Source organism: Hyperolius riggenbachi, chromosome 3, assembly GCF_040937935.1.
Source record: "Hyperolius riggenbachi isolate aHypRig1 chromosome 3, aHypRig1.pri, whole genome shotgun sequence".
Lineage (NCBI taxonomy): Eukaryota > Metazoa > Chordata > Amphibia > Anura > Hyperoliidae > Hyperolius > Hyperolius riggenbachi.
The window spans coordinates 162,951,617-162,969,413 of record NC_090648.1 but is presented as its reverse complement, the minus strand read 5'-3'; the positions used below and the strand labels follow the sequence as shown (position 1 = coordinate 162,969,413).

Sequence of the window (17,797 nt, the reverse complement as noted above, 5' to 3'; positions counted from 1 at the left end):
ACTGTGCAGCATTCACTGTAAGTAGTTTGTCAAAGTATTTTCCAGCAGATTTATAGATTTACAGCATGCGGTCATACATCACTTCTTACTAGAGATTTTCTGTCAGATGCTATAATTAATGTATGCACAGTACATTCTAATTCTATCCCAGTCTGGCTTAGCTGTATGCTCATATATGTATAAATAAAGCCGTGTGCAAGGTTGCAGATTAATGTTTGGCATCTCTCAGACCTCCAGCTGCTGAGCATCTACAATTCCCAGCAGGTAATGCCAATTCTGAGAAGGCAGGTCATCGGTAGTGACGATGATACTCCTGTCAAATAAGCCGAGCAGGGCTGGTTAGTAAAGCCAGTCCATGTACTGAGAAGTGACACTGCCAAGACAATGGGCCTTCTCCAAAATGAAAGGAAAAATTGCTTTTAGTAAATCCATACCTGATTAGGTGACACTTTTTTTTTTTTCTTTTTCTTTGCATGCTTGAAGATTGAAAGAAAACCATGGTTATTCTGGGCAATCCCTAAACAATGATGAGCACAAAGATTTTTTTTTTCCTCCAAAGAAAACTGAGAAAAGAACTACATGGTCCCTTAAAGTGGACCTGAACTCTTGCACAGGACACAAGGACAACATAACAAATATACCCTGTATTTACAGTATCTAAAGAGCTTAGCCTGTGCAATTCCCCCTCATTTGTATCAAATCACTAGTTGTAATTTGATCCCACCCCTGTCAAATGACTGCCTATGGCAGATTAGCGTATAAACCCATTTCAAAGCACAGGCTGTAAACAATGTCTGCTTCCATGAATCAGCAGGGAGGTAGGAAAGAACAGTCTCTGCTTTACTTGTTTAACAATTACTTATTTACAAGACATTTGGACTTTCTTCTGGAACTGGCAATGTTCAGTGAAATCAGGCAACTATTACTTCCGGTGACATTATACGAGCCTTTTTAAGCTATTAGTTTGTTGCTGTGTTTAATGTTTTGTTTTGTTTTTGAGCAAAATGCAGTTTTGAGTTTCATACCACTAATTATAGAATTCCCAAATGGAAGCTTTTAGGCCTTGTTCACATTATAAATGTATGGAGTGATTTTGAAATCGCTTTTACAAGCGCTTTCAGAGCGATTTCAGATTAGAAAAGCGCTTTTCTAAGGGCCCATTCACACTAGAGCGTTTTACCAGCAATTTCGGCAAAACGCTCAATCGCTAGCACCTTTTAAAGTGCTAGTGCAATAATACCCTATATGCCCGTTCTCACTTGGGTGATTTTGCGTTAATCACCGGTGATTAACGCAAATCGGCAAACGTGTAGCCTGCACCATTTTTAGCCAATTTCCCGGCAATCGCGTCTCAGTGCTATAGAAGCGCTAAAAGCGATCGCTAAAAAATTGGCAATTGTGAATGGAGATTTTTTTTTTGTGTTCGACGCAAAAAATTGCCTGAGCAAAACGCTAGCAAAAGTGCTAGCGTTTTGCGTTTAGCAAGTGTGAATGGGCCCTAAGTGCTTTTGCGGCGCGATTGATGACATCAGGAAGTGAACGCTTTAACCCGGAAATGAATAAATACAATACTCGGGAAATCGCAATACAAAGTGCTTTTTAAAGTGCCCTGCGGTTTCCCTATACTTGCCATTGAGCCAAAATGCTCAGAAAATGGTACAGGTAGCGAGTTTGTGATTTTTAAAATCGCAACGTTCAAATGTGAACACTCATAGGAAATCATTACACAATCGCTTTAATGCTGGATACACACGGTTCATTCCCGCATTCGATTTCCATCGATGCGCCGCTTGATTCCCGTCAATTTATTTCCGACATGTCCGATTCGCGTTTCTATGGATCGTTAGGTCGATTTGCCATCATGGCAATCGACCTAAAAATCATCTAAATTCGCTCGGAAATGTTCGGAAATAATCGAATCGTCGGGAATCAAGCGGCGCATTCGATGCGGGAACAAACCGTGTGTATTCACCATTAGAGTGATTTGCAAAAATGGCCAGCGCTTAAAAAAAATAAATAAATAAATCAGCAAACTGATAGTGTGAACAAGCCCTTGTGAAAAATGCTTCTGTAGCTAGAACTCCTGTAGTGCAAACTAACCTCTCTGCAAAGAAATGACTGCTGAAGATATTCCTGACCATGTCCTTTTAAAAAGTCTGACATCTGTTATTCAAGGAGATGGTAAGCAGATAGAAACAAGCTCTGCAATTGAGTGTCTAGACCAGGCATGGGCAAACTTGGCCCTCCAGCTGTTAAGGAACTAAGTCCCACAATGCATTGCCAGGAGTCTGACAGCCACAGTCATGACTCATAAAGGCAAGTGCATTGTGGGACTTGTAGTTCAGTAACAGCTGAGTTTGCCCATGCCTGGTCTAGACATTACTAGGAATTGGAAAAAAATGTGTCTGGGTTTGAGCTTAAAATAGTCTAAATATCTTAAAACACTTAAAAATTGTAAGATTATCAGATTATGTTTTGATCTGTCATCCATGAGGTAGCTTTTTTGGTTTTGCTTCCAAGGCTTGAGTTGAAGTCTTCTTTAATTAGGTGAAAAGTACATAGTACATCCGTGGCACCTAATTCATAGATGACATCACACTCTGTGTTCCAATCCCGTGAGCTTGAGTGCTTTATGTGGATAAGGTGTATTGTTGCCTAACAAAATACTGCTTGCATGAAATGTGATCGTTCTGCTGTCATCTCTGCCATTTGATGGGATAAGTCCTAAATAAAACATAACAGCTTATGCGGATAATAAAACAGCAAATTAAACATTTCCTCAAATTTTAAAAGTTTTAGTGTCCATTAACTCCAGTAAAAAGCTTTTGTGATATTTCTAGTGAACAGCCTGCCTGTCCCTTTGGTAAATCAGTCTCTTATTTCAGTTGGCCAGGGGTAAAATGAAGTTGTTTTGCTTTGTAAGGAGATCTCCCATCACATTCTATTTACAGCTGGCACTAGCAGAAAGTGAGGAGAGTTCTACTCAAAGGTGAATTGTTTGTTTACTTTGAGAATGTGCTCCAGCAACTTCTCATTAGCACTTTGATAAAGGGTAAAAACATCATGTGTTGATCACTAACTAGACAACCTTTAGTGGTTTAAAAAAGTACCTGAAAATCACAAAACCCCTTGTCCTTCAAAGGGACATCTCCAAGCTAATGCACCCAAAACATACTGGGGCCATTTTGAAAAAAAAGCACCAATTACCCAACGTGTGTGTGTGTGTGTGTGTGTGTGTGTGTGTGTGTGTATGACACCACCAATCTGTGTATTTATCCGGGTGGCCACTCAAAGCGGATATTAGAGATGGATGTTTACCATAATAGCTAGACAAATACATTTCTTTATAAAAAATAATAAAGATGGCTCCCTCCATTACAAATTTTCTTAAACCACCCAAGGGAAAGCAATTTAATGATAGGGAATTTGGGAGAACATGCAACACTCATTGCAGATAGGGACCCATATGCAATTTATCTTTTTCTCCTAAGTTTTTTCTCCTAGGTGATATTTTCAAACTTGTCAATAAAATGCTATTTAAACCACCAGCAAGCAAACAATACTCAAAATATCTATTAATAGTACTTTTTTAGCCAACTTCTGGTACTTTTTTTCCATTGCAAAGTGCTGAAGTTGTTATAAATCAAAGATAAAAATGAATGACTTAACTACTTGACTACTTTATCACCATTCCATTGATTTAATCAATGTAGCCTTGTACCTTAACATTCCGGTAATGTGTTGTGTGTTCATGTCTTCTGTTTTTGACTGTAATCTTATTTAGTATCCAGCGCTGTGTAATAAGTTAGCATTTTCTAAATAAAATCTATATTTAACTACTCATCCCCAATACTGCAGGTTTTTTAAAAGTGTTCATTTTTATCCTGTGTTGAAAGACATTAATGGGGGACAACAGGATATTGAAAACCGGCATCGGGATCCCCACACAAAATTGAATCACACAGTCCAGAAATTAGAAAATACCTTTAAGACAAATGTCGTGTTGTGTATAGCATCTATATAAAATGTTATAGTAAATTACTTGACTTGGCATTGAGCAGTAGAGGTGTTATGTTGCATTGATGGGTACAGTGATGCTCGGATAGTACTTTTTAAAATCCGAATTGACCCCAATCCGGATACCTAGATATCCGGGTCCGGTTCGGATATCCGAATCCGGCCTTTTAGATATCCGCGTGAACACGGATATCCGGTTGCATTATCCGCGGATATCTGGCCTATTCAGATATCTGGATAGAAAAACCAGAAGTGCCCTTTAAATAGCTTTAAAAGGGGTTTTGAGGGTAAATGAGGCATGTATCATCATTATTTTGCAAAGGGAAACACTAATTGATGATGTGGCGACTTCGAATCCCCCCCCCCCCCCCCAAAAAAAAGACTGTCAATTAACAGTAGGCCTAGATTCCAGACAGCGGTCATGCAGCCCACATTGTGTCAAAAGTCCAACCGCACAACTGGGACATGACAGTTTTCAGTCAAGACACCTCCAAAAATTGATGGTGCAATTTTGTTTTGGGTTAAATATAGGTGGTATCAGTGGCCTGTGGCACCCTGTCCTGGCGGTGGGAGCTGCATAGGGAGCAGGAGCAGGGCAATGCAGCAGCAGCAGGTGTAATGTGTGCCAGCCAGGAGCATGACTGACGTGGAACGTGGCACTTGCCAAGTGTCACGTGACAAGTGCAGAGTGACAGACAGCAGAGGAGAAGACACTAACTGGTGCACACTAACACATTAATGAATTAACAATAGTGGAGTGATAGTGAAGGGGTTAATCACTGAGCTTATCACTGACATGTACAGACCTTGGCCCAGCAGCAGCACTGCAGCTGTACAGCACACACTCTAACTGTCACACTATGAGACATCAGTCAAGCTAATTAACGATTACTATAGAGTAGTGAAGGGGTTAATCAATTAACAGCTTTAGGTTTATAACTGTGTACAGGCAGCCCTTGTTAGGCCACCAGCACTGCAGCATGTCTCTCACGAAGCATTCAGCAAGCCATAACGATCTGTCTCATCATGGCAGCCCTCCTTATTATACAAGGGGGGCTGGCCAGTGTTCCTTTCTGTGATTGGGTGCCAGGGCTTAGGCTAGGAGGCCTCTGATTGGCTCAATGAGGTCAGGTGGGGCTGGCCAGGGTTCCCCTCTGTGATTGGTTGCTAGGGCATCTGCTGGGAGCCCTCTGATTGGCTCCAGGACGTCATCACCTTAGTTACAGTATTTCGGATCCGGATATCCGCAGATATCCGGGTCATGCGTCAAACTATCCGCAGATAGCTATCCGGATATCTATAGCTATCCGGGATCCGGAGTCTGACCCGGATAGCGTAAAAAATGCTTGGATATCCGGGTTACTCGGATATCCGGGATCTAGATGAGCATCACTAGATGGGTATATGACTCACTGCGTAGGCTTTTGTGGGTGCTTTGTAAAGAGATTCCAGGTGCAGTGTATGTTGAATCAGACAATGCAGTTACTCGTAAGTGCATGCATGCCGCTCACCATACCACACTTTGGTGCTTTCAGCAATGTTAAAAAATTATGAACGACCATGTTGAAACAGTTCATATTATGTCAGTTACTCCTACTTGGACATTCTATCCAGGCAACTGTTGATGTTCATTAGTTTTATCTTGTTAATGAGTTTGATTTTTTTTATTTTAGGTTCTGGTCAGTCTTCAGTAGTGTCTGATTTCCGATTGTCTGTCATTTTATTTTGCAATGAATCTGTTATCTCCAATCCTATATACAAATCATTATCAGTCAATTAATAATGGTTTATCACTTAGTTAATATCTGTCTATTTTTTCCTTACAGACACATAGAGAACTGGAAAGGATTACACACACTGAATGCTGTGGACATGGAACTTTACACGGGACTCCAAAGCCTGTGAGTATCTTGCTTACCATATGTACACCTAACAGTGGCCCATATATTGACTTCTCCTGTTTTCTCCCAAGAGATCAATTTTCATCTTATCTTTAAAAAAAAAAAAAAAATTTAAATCATAACTTAGCATTTGAAAAATGTAATACCAATCTTCTTATTGTGCAGCATAGTGGTTAGCACTAGCTACCAGAGTGACATAAGCCATAGGTTGGTGAAATTGTGAGTAATCCGTGATGAAATTTACGCTTGGACCACCCCTCTAGTGGTCACTGATAAGTCATTGCAACAGGCAGCACACAAAGTGGCAGTGGAACACAGCAGCACAGAGGGTGAAGTGACGAATCCAGGTAAAGGGTTACAGTGGAAAAGTTTAAAAATAAGCCAAGTTATGACAAGCATTTGCAGCATTTAATGTGTTACTTTAGAAATGGGATTTGGGCTGCTTCTTACACTTCATAAGTGTTTTTTTCTGTGTTCTGTGTGAAATGAACTATATTATTCTTACATCTACAATATTATCAGCATTTCCACCCTGAGACATTTGACCAATACAGATTGGAATGAGTTGCTGTAGTGATGTTACATGCATATGACCTAAGCATACAGTATATATGCATCTTACACATCTCCTGTTAAATGGTTAAAGTTGGTTAATCAGGTGACAGGAAGTAGGCTGGGATTTGAGCTGCAGTTCTCATAAATGTCCACTAGATGGCATGTATACACTTATAGGGGCAAACTGTCTTGGACAACATAAGCGATTGAGGAGTGAAGCACATGGGACATCCAGGAACAGGCTCAGTGGTGAGGTGAGTATTGGCTCCCAGGGGAGACCTGAGGCAGCAGAGGGAGGACAAGTAGCCTGGAAACTGCAGCATGCACAAGTCAGCCAGACTATCATTGGATACCACTGAACTTGCTTCACTAATGTTAGTCAAAGCATATGCAATATTTCTATTTTCGTAGATAGAGCAATGATGATACTCACAGTAAGGTAACCCATGACAGCCAATCACCTTTCTTCATGTTAGAATGGTTAGAGCAATAAAAAAAAGAGTTGTGATGGTTTTGGTATAACTCTTCACCATATTAAATATCAGCATTTGGTGTTTTTTTATTTTAATCACCATTTCACTTCTGTAGACTTTCAGTGGCTAATCCCAGTGATTTATATTTGGTTCAACCTTTTGCTGCATATGTGAGCGGCTGTAGCCTTTTCTGTCTTGCAGAGTAAAGAAACTGGTAACCTTTTAATAATAAGCTTTACGAACAGAGGCGGGACAAGGTCCTCCAGCACCCAAGGCTGAGACACCAAAGTGCGCCCCTCCCACCCCAGCCGTCACACACTGATTGCTATTAGACTAAGAGGGCCACAGGGCCCACAGCCTCCCCAACACATTAATATCCAGTTATCTGGCTTGCAGTCACTGCTATGTATCCCCTTTTCTTATTTCTGTCTGCTTCATACACAATAAGGCCCGGTTCACACTTGCGGTGGCCCTCCGGAATCGCCGTGCCGGAGCCGCACCGCCTGCAGAACGGACGGAACGGACGCACGGCATAGCAATTAAAGCCTATGCGTCCGTTCACATGGGTCCGTTCTGCAGAACCGGAGCCGGACCGGATCCGGGCCGGATCCGGACTCCGTTCCAACATGCGCTATTTTTTCATCCGGCCCCTCCGGCAGCCGTATCCGGGGCGGAGCCGGACTGCACCATCCGGCCAATACAAACAAATGGGAACCGGAGGCCGCACAACACACTGGCTGAGAAATCCGGATGTTCTACCCCACTTCCTATGCGGATTGTTGCGGCGATATTGGCTGGGGACACATGGGCAAGCATTTCGGAGTGGAGCAGCACGAGCTGGAGGTGTTGGCAGGATGTTGGCAGCATGTCGGAGGTGGAGGTGAGTGCTAAACAGCAGAGGGCCTGATTCCACAGGTCCCCCTTCTGCTGACCTCCCAGACCCCAACATTTTTTTTTTTTTTTTTTTTTTTACGTTACTTTGCCAAACGGATCCGGATCGCATCCTGATTACCACCTGATGCAATCTGACCGGATCCGGATCGGATCCGGATCAGAACCGTACGGTTCCGATCCGGATCCGGTCCGGATCCGGTCAGGTCATCCGGTCCGTTTGGCAAACAACCGCTAATGTGAACCGGGCCTTAGAAATGACAGCTGAATGAATTGTGCGCCCCCTCCTACACTGCGCCCTGCTGGAGCCTCTCCAGCCTATGCTTCGGCCCGGCCCTGCTAACTAATACAAATTAAGTAGTTTTCAGCACTCCACATCTGATAAATTTCTGGTCTTTCACAAAAAAAGTTCACTTAAGTAACCTCAACCAATATTTTTTATAATAATACATTTAAGATTTATAATTGTAGACATTGTGTCCAGTAAAGATTGTTTAGCAAAAATTATGATGGAATTTCTCTTTACATGCTCTATGATAACTAAATGATCGGTACACTATGCTTTGCATATCTAGTTTGTGACATACCTTTTTTTTTTTTTTCCGGCATACATGATGCTGAGGCATTTAACTACTTGCCGACCGCGTCACACCAATGGCCGCGGCGGCAGCCCCAGGACCGCCTAACGCCGATTGGTGTAAAGTCTGTACAGCGCTGCGATCTGCAGCAGCGCTGTACTGGGGACAGCCGTGTGGCATGGCTGTCCCCCTGGGGGACAAGAGAGCGATTGGCTGTCATAGGCTGAAGCCTATGACAGCCGATCGCTGTTATTGGCTGCCTGGGGGGTGGGAGGGACGGAGGGAAAAAAAATAAAAAAATACATACATTTAATTAAAAAAAAATTATATATTTAAAAAAAAATATTTATATAAAAAAAAAAAACACTGCAGGGGTGATCAGACCCCACCAATAGAGAGCTCTGTTGGTGGGGACAAAAGGGGGGAGGGGGGAGGGGGGAATCACTTATGTGCTTTGTTGTGCGGCCCTGCAGCTTGGCCTTAAAGCTGCAGCGACCAATTTTTAACAAAATAGCCTGGTCACTAGGGGGGTTTAAGCCCATGGTCCTCAAGAGGTTAAGACACACCTTGGTTTAGAGGGCAACAATAAGGAAAAAAATAAACTAAACCTAGGCGCGTCTACCCTGCAGGGGTCTTATGGACCTTTTACCTCCTAAGGGCCCATTCACACTTGCTGATCGCAAAACGGTAGCGCTTTTGCTAGCGTTTTGCTATGGCTAGCACTTCTATAGCACTGAAACGTGATCGCCGGGAAATCGTCTGAAAATGGTGCAGGCTACGCGTTTGAGTTTAGCGGTTTTGGGTGATTTGCAGCGATTAGAGCAAATCGCTGAAGTAAGAACGGGCCCATAGGGTTTCATTGCACTAGTGCTTGGCTTCCCCCAATCGGGATGATGTCATCGATGTTAACCATGTCATGGCGTCGGAGGGAGTCCCGATCCACCCCATAGCGCAGCCTGGTGGTGATTGGCCAGGCTGCGCAAGGGGTCCCGGGGGGGGGGGGAGGGAGAGGGGGTGTGTAACTGGGTGGGTAGCAGCGCATCGGCGGCGAGTGGCTCGATCAATCACAACATGCAGCTAGCACAGTGCTAGCTGCGTGTTTTTTTAAAAAAAAATGTGAAAATCGGCCTGAGCAATCCACCGCGGCGGTAATGGACGAGCTGAGCTCGTCATTACCGCCAAGGTGGTTAATACTCTTCAACACACTACACTGTACTACAATAACTCTAAACTGCAGTACAATAACACATCAATATTACATCTTTTCCTGCCGCCGCGCTTCTCCCATAACCCCCCCCCTCCCTCCAGCTGTGATCCTCTTCTCCCTCTGCACATCCAGTTCTCTGATGCCGTGTCTGCCGCTAGGTCTTCCGTTCCTCCTGGCTACCTGTGAAGAAGAAAAAACAAGCATTAGTGGCCTTTTTTTCCCCCTCTCCTGCTGCAATCCTCTCACACTATGCCACTTACGGAAAGTTGCCACCGACTCTGCCGCAATACACCGGGTGTTCCATCCTACTGTCCTCCTACTTCCAATTTACTGCATGTGCAGCCGCATCATTTAACCCCAGCACAATGCAGCTGGAGCAAGGGAAAAGAAGCGTGTTGGAAGGCCGGGATAAGTGCTTCCCTGTGCACTCTGCACCAATTGGTTTGTGTATTTGGCATATAAGATGTACACACTCATCCCCCCCCCCCCACTTTTGGGAAGAGAAGTCTTATATGCCAAAAAAATGCAGTACTAACAAGATTATAAGGCTAGGGTCACACTTAGCAGAAGCACATGCATTTTCCACTATGCGCTATGGGGAAACCGCATGCAATTCTGTGAAGTGTGATACTGGCTCAACTGATATTGGGTCGGTTTTCTGTAGCTTCTAATTGCTCCACCTACAAATAAATTGACCTCAAGACACCTAGTGATGTTTGCATAATATTACAGGTCTTTTGAAAAATGTGATCTGGAATTGGGTTCCCTGTGTCAACTTCATGATATGATGTGCAAGATGAACCATGTGACATACTGAAGATCATATACGTATCATGATATTGGAGTGGGAATTCTCATGGATGTACGTGTCCTTTTCTGTGAACGAACTGTTTTGTTTTTTTGCAAACATTACTAGGTGGCCAAAGGTAATCAAAGGTTTTTTCAAACTTCCCTCCAATAGGTCCTAGCTAACAAGTTTTAAAGGTGCGTACACACGCACTACTGTAATGACTGGTCCGTCAGACCCTCCCGCTGACAGACCTGTCGTTCATTGCCGTAGTGCATGTGTACGCACCTTAAGACTCCTATGGGCAAACTATCTGCACAAATGTGAAGCTGCTATATGGTCTTACAGAATATAGATATGCTACATCATCAGTGAGACAATTATCCATACCTTATTCAAGCTATAGTATAATTCATGTACCATCTCTTTGCTACAGAGCACCTGTATTTGTGTGAAGGTGGGAGGCAGTCCTAAATTACATTTAACTTTTCTTGGCAAATGCTGCACTAAAGTCTTTAGGTACAATTCCTTCTTCCTCTTCTCCTGCCCCACTCCAAAGAACTTAATAATAATAATAATCCAAACTTTGTACAGAGCTTTTTTCCTGACTTACTCAAAGCGCTCGAGCTGCAGCCATTGGGACGCGCTCAAGAGGCCACCCTGCAGTGTTAGGGAGTTTTGCCTTGAACTCCTTACTGAATAGGTACTGACCCTAGCCAGGATTTGAACCCTGGTCTCCCATGTCAAAGGCAGTTTAGCAGTTGTACTCTACACTGAGAACTGGGTGGGTCTTTACCCTGAGACAATTGCCTGTGGTTCAGAACAGATGCACATTAGCAATTCTTTGAATAAATGACTCTGGTTGATTGAGCGTACAGAGCATTTTTCTATGGCTATATTTCATTGGCCATGTGATTGCCCAGGACTGTGCTCCAACAGTAAGGATGGTGACCCAGGAACATAAGTGGCAAATTGAAAAAAAAAAATTCCCCTTCTGTGGTCCTGATAAGTGAGCCTCGGTGTTACTTATACAGTAAAAAATACTTAACAATATTCAGTAATACTGTTTCTTGTGGAGTGATGAACATATAACATTTGGTACTATAGTGGGGATATACAATACTTTAGGATTCAGAGCCCCTTGACCTTCTTACTGCAAATGTCATTGAAGTAACAATATGGGAAAGAAAGGTTGCAACCACACTGGGGCCCTTGGACCAGAGAGACCACTAGGGGACCTCCTCCATCCATCTGATTAGCTTTTCATTGGTGCTATGCTGTAATGATGAACAACTCTATCTGTGCATTGCATAGTAGTGATCCTTAACAAACTGTTTCCTTACTCTAAATACACCTCTGACACTGCAGATGCCCTTGGTAGTTTTTGGGGCTCCATTTCAATAGATTGTTTGGGGCGCCATGTAAAACTCACACGGGGCCCCAGCCTCTTTAGTTATGCCACTGTGCAGAGTACAGCACACTGAGCTGCCATCTCTTTGTAGAGTATCTGCAATCCTTTGCATCGGTAGTTCTATAAAAGAAAAATCTTAGAACTATTACTTGCAAGCACTGCACCGTACAATGTCCATATAAAGAACATTCACAAAACACATTTTTTTTTTAAGTTTTGAAAGACTGGGTTCAAAATATACATCCCTCTATGGATTTCTCTCTATTAATAAATACAGTATATGCACAGTGGAACCCTGATTATCCTTGCTTCAATTAACCGTGCAACTGATTATACATGTACATATTTTCAAGAAAAACGGTAAATGGGATATTTTAATGAATTCTAACATGCAACTCAATTATCCATGATTTTCAATTATTCTGTTTCACGCTTCATGAGATCAGCATGGATAATCAAGGTACCATGGCAATTATGTAATTCTCCCCTCTTTCTGGTTCCCAAGACTCAACATGCTTGAGTTGGTAATGATATCCATGACTTTCTTTTTTTTCTAATTTAATCCATAGTTGTTGGACCATCCAACGTAACCACCCTCTGTTAATAAGCACAAAGAGTTCCAAGAATGACATCTTGGCAGCTATGGTATCTTTCGCAAAGACTGTAGTGGGAAATTAGCTTATTGTTTCTATGTGATTTATGTGGTGCCAATTTTATTCTACTGTGTTGTGGGTTCAAGCCCAACTAAACCTAAAATTGAACAAAGCAGCTCCTAATAGCAATCAGGATATAAACAGTGAACAGGAGCAAAGCGCTGGAAAGAATACCTATTTCATGGGCCAAATGGGCTCAGAACTGCAGTTCGTATGACCTGTTTTCCCTCATCTTTGGACTCAGCTGCAGGGCAGGGCAGTTGGCAATCAGCTGTGACCGTGTGTTACACAAAATAGGAAAAATAAGAGATGCCTGACTACATTTCCTAAAATCTGTGAAATATAGTAGAAGCTAGTTTTGTCTACATCAAGACAAGAGGTGGTACCTTTTTTACTTCATGTAGGTGTGGAAAATTCAACTACTAACATGAAGTTATAGGGAGGATCATAGATCCTCATCAGTAGAGTGGAGGTTGCATGTAGGAATGAAAAAAAGTATATATATATATATATTTTTAAATTATATTTATTATATTTTGGAACTAGACTTGAATGTAAAGTGCTTAGCAGGCGAGTGTTAGGATCTTGCATTGAATCCTCTGTGTGTTTGGCAGTCAGTGGAGGGCCTGCCTGAGAGGGCAGCATTAGAGGGGAGGTGACTGAGATAGGCTTTTAGTATAAATTGCTTTCATATAGGGGATGCTGAAATGTGTGTAACTACAAGCCATGGTGCCCATCCTTTGAAAATGTCTTGGTGCTCCTCTATTTCCCATGCCACTGCCCCTTGCGATCTTGCTCATAGACCTTAACAGCATTACTCTATCCCTTGCAAAAGTGACCAGCTGGCCATCAGAGCCCCCCACCACCACCAAGCAAGTGCAGCCATCATTCCCTCTACTCTACAAAAAAAAAAAATAGAAAATAAATTGCCCTATAGCTGGTAAAACTCTCTGCTACTCTGCATGTGGGGTTGGAGAGTTGGCTACTTGGGAGACGCTGAAGGGAGATCTGTGGTGGGAAGGTGGGGGCCCTCCTTGCCCCAAGGGAACCTCTCCCTTAAGATTTGGGTCTGAAGCTACACCATCAGATTTTACTGCTTTAGTTATTTGGAAGTTAATTTGTTGTGAGAGGAATATGGAAGCTGCCATATTTATTTTCTCTAAAGGGAACCTAAACTGAGCAGGATATGGATTTTTCCTTTAAAAATAATACCAGTTGCCTGACTCTCCTGCTGATCCTGTGTGTCTTATATTTTTAGTCACAGCCCCTCAACAAGCATGCAGATCAGGTGCTCTGACTGAAGTCAGACTGGATTAGCTGCATGCCTGTTTCAGGTATGTGATCCAGACACTATTGAACCAAAGAGGTCAGCAGCACTGCCAGGCAACTGGTATTGTTTAAAAGGAAACATCCATAGCCCTTTCAGTTTAGGTTCCCTTTAAAACAATGCTGATTGCCTGGCTTTCCTGCTGATCTTATTCCTCCAGCTGTTCAAACTAGTGACACAGGATAAAAGGATGCAGATCAAGTGCTGTAACAAGACAGATGGGTAACTAATATTGTTTAAAAGGAAATAAATATGGCTTTATCGTTCTCACTACAGGGTCACTAAGTTTTTTTCAGAGCAAATTTTAGTCTGAAATGAGTCAACCTTTAGTTGAAATGGTGAAAAAAAAGCTGCAGTTACCTCACCAAAATGAAATTTGTATTCTAATTAAGGAAAAGTACCTTTCATGTGACATAGATGTTGTTTTTCAAGAAGTAAAGGAACTGTTAAATGCCAAAGACTTATCAGCACCCCTTCACATTTGCTAACATTGTTTTTGCCAAGAATTCTTTATTCCAAATTTCCCTAAGATTGGAGAGCAGCAGAGGGCTTGAATGACGACAGACACCTGGACTAGATTTCTTATAAAGTGTTTACTATTAGGTGGAAAAGGCTTGTAATCTTTACTAGGGTCACATCAGAACACAGTGAGGATCGCTGAAAGGCTAGTGTTTGTGTTACAGTAGCCTTTTTTTGTACACAAGAGCAAGGATTAATTACGCTTTTGTAATTCCAGAATATTCTTGACTTATTACAAAAATTGTGTACTGACCGTACCTCCAGGAGACTGCAATTGCACGGCTGGCAGTTGCTACTTCCCTAGTCTTTTAGCAATCCTGTTTATATTAAATCTGATTTAGGTGAAAGTTGTTAACTTTTACTATCCAATAACCCGCAGTTAAAAAGAAAAACAAAACTAGTCCAGGTTTGCTTGTTCACTTAGTACCCCGTTCTTCTCTTTAGTAAAGTAGGTCAAACATGGGACATTAACCACTTCGCATTCAGACCTTGTTTACCCCTTATGGACCAGAGCAGTTTTGACACTTTTACTATGTCCTTGTTTCATTCCTCCCAACATTTGAAGATGCAAAAGAGGGACACTTAGGCCATGCCCCCTGTGTGTTGTTTTTGCAGGAGGGTGTGAATGGGGAGGAGGAGGGTGCCAGTGGGTAGGAAGGGGTTGCCACTGGGTAAGGAGGAGGGTGCCACTGGGTGTCATTGGGTAGAAGGGGGTTGCCAGTGAGTGGGGAGGAAGGTGACAGTGGGTGTGGAGGAAGGTGTCACTTTGGGTGGGGAGAAGGGTGCCCTGGTCAGAGAGGAGGCCAAAAAATTGAGGCTCCAGCCGCGCCAATGCTTAATGTATCCTTGCCTTTCTCTGAATGGGCCCCCCCCCTACTGTGTCCCCCTGCTTGCAGAGTTTGCGCAGCGAAGTGGGTCCTCTCTGCCTCCTATTTCCGATGATGTCATAGGAAACAGGAAGCAGAGAGGAGCCAGCTGCCGGTATGCGTGGCTGGACAGTAAGATGACCACTCACTCCGCTGCGCAAACTCTGCAAGCAGGGGGGAGACAGTAGAGGGGCCCATTCAGAGGGAGGGAGGAATGATGCCGGCCCCGGATCCCACATTGGGCACAGCAGAAAGCCACTAGTGGAATATCATTAGAATAACTAATATTCCACTGCTTATTTCTGATAAAATATTGGTAAAAATGACCAATATTTTACTAACACCTAAGCTAACCCTGTTCTCAAACGACTCCTCCCTCTCCCGATGCCTAGCCCTATCAATCCCTTCTTCACTGAAGAATTTGCCAATATTTACGCCTACCCTACTGCCACCCCAGCCCTCCTTCTACCAATCAATAAAACATTAAAGGGTAAACTGGAGGAGGAGTACACTCCAAAGAACTCAATGTGTCAACTGAATTATAAACATATAAATTTTATTGATGAAATCGACAATTAAAAAAGGAAATAAATTCCAATAAAAGGCACTATGCCTGCAAAGGGGCCGGCCGACCCTCCAACTCACCGCATCCACCACTCATCCACACACACAACCGGGACGAAAAAAGGAGGGGGGGGAAATGGGGGAGGCTCAAGAAATAGGGGGAGAAAAAAAGTTCATCTGAAGTGATCACTAAGTTCAAAAAAAAAACACGCAAATATTTCTAAGTATGCAGTGCAGCTTCAATTTCTCCTGGCAAATAATAAGGTTAATGTTCCTCATGAACCATAGCAGCCACAGTAGTTGTTAGTAAGGCGACAGCAGTCCAAGCCATGCAGCAGAAGGGAGAAAGAGACAAGGAGGGGCTCCAGTCGCAAGCCCAGTCAATCATGTATTTCATAGAAGCAGCAACATAAGCGGCATAATGCACTCAGAGTGGATATCAGCATACTCTACCGGCTCCACGATGTCAGCACTGTGGAACAACTTCAATAAGATTTCTCCATGCTGCAAGTAAACAGTGTGAGGTTGCTGTGTAGCTGTCAATGAAGGTCTCCTGGCCGGTGGTAATAAGTCCAGGGATTGTCGTGCTGTGGCTTAAGAGTAGCGTTGGACCAAGCGCTTGTAGAGATCCGGCGGGTGCAGGATAAGAGAGGTTCACACTGCAGGAGGAAACGGGGTGTGGAGTCCACGCTGCGCGATGCAGCAAAGATGCAGTGAGGGTAAGTGGCGGCGGAGGGCGGCTCACCCCATGCAAGTCATGCCTGGACGCCAGAAACCCGACATGTTTCGCCGGTAGACTTCCGGCTTTCTCAAGGGGGCGTGTCAGTCATTCACGTCAGTAGATACACACATCTTATTCATACAAGTGCTTGACCAATCAGCACCTAGTCGGCCACCCCGCCCAAATGCCAACAAGACGCGGACGAAATGCAGGCAGAGATGGGGAGGCGGTCGAAAGCGCCGAACAGAAACTCACATTATTACGTAAGAAAACAAGTTTGTAGGTTGTGGACAAGTGGCCTCCGAGATTTAATAAACTCTAAGAAGGGGAAAGAAAAGCAGGTTATACTATACAAAAACAGAGTTAGGGGGACAAGAAGACCGAAGTCCAAGTCACCTCCCGGGAAGAGTCCCTTAGATAGTTTAAATCCATACTCAATTCATATAAGCGGAGGCCAGTAGTGCATACAGGGCCACAGCGCTGCGATAAAAAGGGAAACAAACTTCAATCCCAACAAGGGGAGAGGGCACAGTTCAAAAGCGACACCCCGACGACAATGCGAAGGGGTGTCACAGGGCACAGAGTACCAGGGAGAGAAGAGGCACACTACAGGGGCAGAAAGGGGGCATAACTCTGTGAATCATTCAATCCTGGAGGAACAGTGGCCTTTAAATCAAATATCCAGCGTGCCTCACGCTGGAGGGCCAGCCTGTCGAAATCGCCACCACGTATATTGGTGTGGATCCGATCAAGGCCGATTACCCTCAAGTTTTTATAATTCCCACCATGAACGGTCTTAAAGTGGGATGCCACTGGTGTCAGAGCTTCAAGTTTTTTACTTTTTATTTTAGTGAGATGTTCATTGATACGTCTCCTGAGTTCCCTCTTGGTCTTGCCCACGTAGAAAGCCCCACATGGGCAGACCAAGAGGTAAATGACCAGGACAGTATCACAATTCACAAAATGAGAGAGAGTCCAGGACCTGCCATCAGGCAGTTCCACCACTCTCCCAACCTGCATAAATTGGCAGATCGTACAGCCACCACATCTGTAAGTCCCAGTGACTTTACAGTGTTTGGCGGTCTCTGCTAGTGTTGGGCGAACATCTAGATGTTCGGGTTCGGGCCGAACAGGCCGAACATGGCCGCGATGTTCGGGTGTTCGACCCGAACTCCGAACATAATGGAAGTCAATGGGGACCCGAACTTTTGTGGTTTGTAAAGCCTCCTTACATGCCACATACCCCAAATTTACAGGGTATGTGCACCTTGGGAGTGGGTACAAGAGGAAAAAAAAATTAGCAAAAAGAGCTTATAGTTTTTGAGAA

General features: G+C 43.5%; 1 protein-coding gene across 12 annotated transcripts in view; it reads left to right on the top strand.

The window, feature by feature from the left end:
• Positions 1–17,797, top strand: part of NTRK3 (neurotrophic receptor tyrosine kinase 3) — a 977,566-nt gene that overhangs the window by 305,870 nt on the left and 653,899 nt on the right. For all 12 annotated transcript variants that reach the window (XM_068275164.1, XM_068275165.1, XM_068275163.1 and 9 more), the window contains one exon: positions 5,844–5,918. In XM_068275164.1, the coding sequence (XP_068131265.1) occupies positions 5,844–5,918 (75 nt within the window). The remainder of the gene's footprint in view (positions 1–5,843; positions 5,919–17,797) is intronic.